Raw genomic sequence first — 6,831 nt, 5'->3', positions numbered from 1 at the left:
TTAACCTGTTTAACTGAACAAATCTGCCAAATGGAAATGTTTACATTTTTCTGTCTCTCCACTTAATGCGCTTACTGATTTGTAAATGATGCTTTTGTAAGTTTCAGAGGGACCACGTCAGATACATATTTGTTAAGGAGCTCAAAGTCATTTGACAATTATGTTTATAATTTGAAGATATGAACGAAAATGTTGTGTGAGAACTTACCTATATATAGATATATCCTTGCAACTTACATTTTTATCGTTAATGGTTTGTATGATGTTTTAAGTATTGAAAAACTGTTTTTCATAATGTGTATGAAAAACATTTTGGGCACTCTTGGAACTATTTTCACACACTTTAGGGAAATGAAATGGAAAAAGTGAGGACATTTGTTCGTAATGCTCTACCTTTGACTAACATGTATGCAAATTACAACTGTGTCATGATTAGAAGTTATTATAATAGAAGTTAATGACTAATACCACATTATTTAGAGTCAATAAAAGTTTACATCATTAACTCTTCCATCTCATCTGAGTAGACGTTGCTTTCAGTGTGAAATGTCAACACTTCACCGCTTAAGGGAAATTCAGACATGAGCAAATTAAATAAAATAAATACAAACAAATAAAATCCTTTTATTTTCTCCAACAGAGTGCACGCCTCAATTCTACAAAGCAGCACATTACAATGTAATGGAATAAATACAATAAAATCGGCTGAAATAAAAAAAGAAGAAAAAAAAGAAAAAAAAAAACACAAGCAAGGAGATACACAAGTACCTGCACAATCACACTGGTGGCAGGACTAAATCAGTCTCTTTAGAAAAGCTCTGCAAGACAAAGGGCTTCTTTCGAGGTGATTGTTTGACTTCTCATGCATCTTCTCAGTCGTTTGGATCCAGACATGTTGTCCTCTACTTTCTAAAAGAAACCAATTTAACCCCTGCTTGGTTTTGTAATTGAGGACTACCAAACTAACATGAAAGAAATACAGGTGCATACTCTCATGTTCATACACATCACCCTGGAAAACTTGTGCAATTGCAGCAGGATCTCCAAACCACCTCCCCGCTGCTCAGAGAAAATAAAGTGAACACATTTTCAGTTTCAACTGAAGTTACTACTAATGTCTATGTGGTGCAACTTAGTGTTTTTTCTGTAGGCAAAGAAAATATAACATAAAAGGCAAGGGACTGCATCCCTCAATGTTTCACAAAATAATTTAGTGCTCTTTAAATAAAATTAAAAACACTATTTTCATATGGTGGCTCTTTAAAAAAAAAAAAAAAGAATTAAAAAAAACTCACAGACCAAAAGGATAATGCTCTAAGAGACATCAATTATATTAGGAAAAGAAATCAAATCCCATGAAAAAAGACAGTATTGACAATTAAATTCTGTACAGAACTCAAAATCAATATACAATACAGTACCTGCAGATGTTATGCATACAGTACAATTCTCTTTTTACATAGTTTTAGTATGGGCTCCAGCCTGATCTATATACTGACTTAACACAGGTGGAAAAGCGGCTATTTTAGCGTTCAGTAATTTTAATGGTTATTCAGCAAGGATCTCGAAATAGGCGTTTAGAAAAACAGACTGAAAACATTATTGCAGGATGGTCTTTTCAGTTGCATACTGCATGATATATGAATGTGTCCTATGACGAGGAGCAGCGGACTGATGAGAGAGACAGAGGGCTGGCCGGACAGACGGACGGAAGAAGAAATAAAAAAAAAAGAAAAAAGAAAAGAAAGAAAGAAAGCGGGGTTTGCTGTTTTTTGCCATCTCTCCATCACAGAAGTTCAAAAACCTTGTGACAGCTCTCTGATCCACTACCCTGTACAGTACATTCGTGGCCAGTATTGCACGTTACCAGCCGTTTCCACCCTGATTCTGTGCGGCGAGGACCTTCAGTGCTGAATTTTGTCCTGTAAGTCAACACTAATCCAGTGATGCGATGAGACCGTAACCAGAGCTCACTCACCCAATGGCTGACTGGGACTCCATCTGCTGTCACAGTTTGAGCTCATTGGCAATTTTGCAGGCGATATTCTTAAAGGCGATGGACGTGCCTGATATCCTCTTAAAACGCACACCGTTAAGAGAGAGACGGGGCAGCTTACACACCTCCATCTCCCACTGGACCAGGTTGTCCTGGCGAGCGTCACCGTGGACACAGAAAAGTAGGAAGCGTTCGCGCTGCTCATAATCGCAGCTGTTGGCATCCAGAACCTTTCTGATCTCCCTCATCATCTCAGCGGGCTCCATGGAGGAGGTGGTCTTCATGCTCCATGTGAAACGCAGTGAACGAGGCTTGGAGTCACGACCGCCGTCTTCTTTTGTGTCACCTGATGCGCTTCTGCAGGAGCAAGAGCAGAAGGGATATGATAGGAAGAGGAAGAGCAGACAGAGGCAGAGGTTAATCTCAGACAGTATTTTAATTACATGCAAACTGTTAAAGAATAACTCAAACTGGAAACTACAGGAGTTTGATGGTGGTAGTTTGACCAAATATATAAAACACAGGTGTCAAACATGCGGCCCGGGGGCCAAATCCAGCCCGCCATAGGGTCCAGTCTGGCCCTTGAGATGAATTTGTGAAATGCAAAAATTACACTAAAATGTTAACAATCCTCAGGTTCTACATTCAGACCAATTCAATCTGAAGTGGGCAGGACCAGTAAAATACTATCATAATAATATATAAATAATGACAACGCCAATTTTTTCTCTGTAAATGTAAATATTTTCATGTATTTACACTAAAACAAAGTATAATTTCGCAAAAAATGTGAATAACCTGAAAAAATATGAACCTGAAATTTTTTAAGAGACATAACTGTAATTTTATATATATTCCGCCTGTTACTAAATGTTTTGTGTATTTCTAAGTTATAATGTACATGTGTCAATGATAAACTGAGGCAGAATATTGTTGAAATTACACTTATTTTTTCAGTTTGTTCATGTTATTTACATCTTTTGAAAAGACAGTTTGTAGATGTAAACCTTTTCATGATGTAAATTTACTTCTTTTGCTCTAAAACATAGAGAAAAGTTTGGAGTTGGCATTATTTATGTATTATTATGTTATTATTTTACCGGTTCGGCCCACTTCAGATCAAATTTTGCTGAATCTGACCCCTGAAGTAAAATGAGTTTGACACCCCTGATATAAAACCAATATGATTAATACTTTGTTTTGTTGTTACATTGACAAAGCATGAATGTTAATGATGTTCACTGAAGTCTTTGCAAATCTTTATTTTGAGCCACAACATGCGTTTTAAAACTAAATTTACCGATGAGCTCAACTCGGATTCTGGATCTCTTTTGTCATAATATCTGGCAAAGAAAACACATTCAGCCCCAACAATTTTCAGATTCAACAGTCACTTAATGTCTTACTAATGCTCGTATAAATCTCAGTTTGGAAGAGAAAGCCTTAATATCAAAAGTAATACGGTCTAGCGACACTATGACATTATGAAGGACAGACTTACTATATAATAAATAGCCTAACTGAGAAGGTATCGGGACCTTTTCAACAGTTTATATTACATATGTATTCAGTTAGTTTTGATTATTTTGTCATTTGTGCTGGGCAGAAAAAAATAGAATCTGCACTTAAATACTCGGTTTTGTGTATTTGAAGTACTTTAAATAAATTATTTAATGTATAATTTAAGACACAAAACAAAACTTACTAACAAAGTCCACTGGGGGCCAACTATAACTATGAAATGTGAGAGAAAGTACTCAGTTTATGTTTTCCAGAATGACTTTACAGAGGATTTATGTAGGGTCATGTTACTGCTGCTGCATCATCATCATCATCATCATCATCTATCAGAAAGTTAAGCATTCATTTATTTGCAACCGTTTACTCCTCCAGTGGGTTACGGGGGTGACCATCAGGCGAAGGCTACACCCTAAACGTGTCTCCAGTTCATCACAGGACTGACATTTACAAACAACCTCTCACTCTCACAGTCACAACTATGGGTGATTTAGATTTGACCAATAAACCTATTAAGGTCCATGTCTTTGGACAGCGGGAGGAAGGCGGAGTACCTGGAGAGAACCCACACAGACACGGGGAGAATATGCAGCAAGTAATAAAAAAATCTGATTATTGGCTAAAGGGGCTCTTATCATAAAACATGGAAAACATCATCCTTTATAATGAGATACTAAAACTCCTAGAACTGGAAAAGTCAGTTGCTACTGTAATGAGTCAGTGGATGAATCTGCTCATTTGATATATAATTTACACATTCCACATACAATCTTTTGGGTATTAAGCAGTGATAATGGTGGTTAAATGTAGTAGACACTGTCACCCTCTTTTTCTAATGTTTGAAACTTAATTATAACACATTTACAAATTATTCACAAGGTAGTTTTACTGTGAAATGGTAGTGATGTTTATAATATTTGGAACAATTTACAATATGGCTACATTAGTTAATGCAGTAATAAGCAGTAAAAATAGCTGATTAAGGGAGCTATATGTAGTATTTTGCTTGAAAATATTTAAAAATGTGTAAAGTCATTAGAGTTAAAATGTTAAAGAATAAAGACTTCTGGAATTATGTTAAAGATGTCAGTGTGTTGTATTGTGGACATCATACTGTGAATGCATGCAACCACTAGAGGGAGTAGTGAGTCCCTCTGCAGTTCTGCTTTGGTGATAAAAACTAACAAAACAACAAATTAACAAACTTTCAGTGGCAAAGTGATAAAAAAATATATATACAGAAGTACTATCACAGAGCTCTAAAGACAAGAATGGAGTTTGATGCTGACATGGCCGCATTTCTTCTACACAGCTGAGTTTGACCTTTGTGAATTACATGAAGGTATAAAGTTACTAATGTTATGTTATAATGTTTACTGTTTGTTGACCCATGGCTCAGACTAAACTCTGACAGTTCTGATCTTTTCAGGACAAGTCAGTATCATCTTTGGTGCAGCTGACCACACAAACCTTACAGCAGGGGTGTCAAATTCATTTTAGTTCAGGGGCCGTACCCTCCCAATCTGATCTGCAGTGGGCCGGACCAGTAAATTAATAACATAAAAATATATAAATAATGCCAACTCCAAACATTTCAGTGTGTTTTATAGTGAAAACCATAAAATTACATTATGGAAACGTTTACATCTATAAACTGTCCTTTTAAAAATGTGAATAACATGAACAACCATGAAAAAACTGAAATTTATTAAGAAAAATAAGTGTAATTTTAACTATATTTTGCCTCTGCTTATCATTTGTAAATGTGCATTACAACTTACAGATCATGATGGATCTGCAAATTTACAAAATATTTTTTATTAACTTGCAGAATATTAGTAAAATTGCACTTACTTCTCTTAACACATTACTAGTTTTTCATGTTTTGTGAAAGGCTAGTTTGTAAATTTACACATTTTCATGTAATTTCACTTTTTTACACTGAAACAGAGGAAAAATTTGGAATAGTCATTAAGTGTAGGTTTTTATGGTAGTATTTTACTGATCTGACCCACTTGAGACAAAAGTATGGCTTTTTATGGCCCCTAAGGTAAAACAATTGATTGTTAATATCTTCGGTGTAACTTTTGCATTTCACAAATTCATCCCACGGGCCGGATTGGACCCTTTGGTGGGCTGGATTTGGCCCCCGTGCCACATGTTTGACACTTGCGCCGTACAGGAAACAGAGGTCGTTTTGTTTCAATCAGTGCAAACAACGTCTCCATTAAAGTCTCACCTTGGTGTTTCTGTCCTGGCACTGGCCTCTCCCTCACTAGGCACCCTGAAATAAACAGGAATAGACTGTTACTCCCCAGAGCCAAACTGAGCCCCCGCCCACCCGGCCACCCACTACCATCACCGCCCCGACCATCACTGGACACACAGAGGGGTGTCAGGCATCATGCCAGGAAAGAATCCACACTCCTGGGTATCAGGGACCAGCACACAATGAAGTGACATTTCGTGGCCCGCACATATTCAAATGCATCATCCTTATGTGTGTGCTACCTTTCCTTAATCCCCACTAATCTGTATGCAGTGCTTTTCAATCCTTTCGTTCGGGCCTTTACAGTGTGCCTGATCTTGTGTCTTTATGTTGAGCATGGAGATGGGGGAGAGTAAGGAGAGGAAAGCCAGTGACTTTGAGAAGCAGCTGTCGTGGCTTTAGTTGCAAGTAAAAAACAGGGGGAAGCCGGTGAGCCGTGAGGTTTGTTCTGGAGGCAGTGGACACGAGGAGGAGGAGGAGAGAACACGGCATAACAAGGGTGTCAGTAGGCAGGGATGTAGTGTAGTGGGCAAGTACATAGGGGTTAAGGAAACACAGGCCAAGGTCATAGTGGGCACAGAGTGTTTTCTTTTTTTTTTTTCTTTTTTTTGGACAGGGGTGCAGCAAGCGGTTTGTTCTCCTACCTCCGGGTTGACCTGAAAGACAGAGCTCTATGCAGGGAGAGAAGGAGAGAAAGCTGTGAGTGTTGACCAGATGGGCTAGCGTGAAGGTGACACAAGGAGCTGACTCCTGCACAGATAAGGACGCCAGGTCCTTTGTTTGTCATACTGACAGCAAAGGGTAACACAGTGTATGTGTAGGATAAGCTAAAAGGACACATTCAGTCTGTTTTAGGGAGGAAGGAAGCGTGTGGATAAAGCCTTATTTTTACAATGAAAGAAAACGCTGTAAAATCACCTGAACACAGCACACATACACTGCAAAAATCCAAATCTTACCAAGTGTATTTTTCTCATTTCTAGTCAAAATATCTCATCACACTTAAAATAAGACATAATCACCTAAAGAGTAACTTTTCAGCGAGATA

At 37.7% G+C, this 6,831-nt stretch overlaps 1 protein-coding gene across 4 annotated transcripts in view; it reads right to left on the bottom strand.

Annotated features, from left to right (window-relative positions):
- Positions 1-604: 604 nt before the first annotated feature.
- LOC115434001 (serine/threonine-protein kinase MARK1) overlaps positions 605-6,831 on the bottom strand; it is a 53,576-nt gene continuing 47,349 nt past the window's right edge. For 2 of the 4 annotated variants that reach the window (XM_030155649.1, XM_030155651.1), the window contains exons 17-18: positions 5,754-5,798; positions 605-2,353 (exon numbers count right to left, since the gene is read on the bottom strand). In XM_030155649.1, coding sequence (XP_030011509.1) covers positions 2,008-2,353; positions 5,754-5,798 — 391 coding nt within the window. In that variant the 3' untranslated portion in view covers positions 605-2,007. Of the gene's footprint in view, positions 2,354-5,753; positions 5,799-6,427; positions 6,455-6,831 lie in introns of all 4 variants that reach the window. The other 2 variants (XM_030155648.1, XM_030155650.1) reach the window with 2 other exon arrangements.

Source organism: Sphaeramia orbicularis, chromosome 15, assembly GCF_902148855.1.
Source record: "Sphaeramia orbicularis chromosome 15, fSphaOr1.1, whole genome shotgun sequence".
NCBI lineage: Eukaryota > Metazoa > Chordata > Actinopteri > Kurtiformes > Apogonidae > Sphaeramia > Sphaeramia orbicularis.
This window is presented reverse-complemented; position numbering and strand designations above follow the sequence as displayed.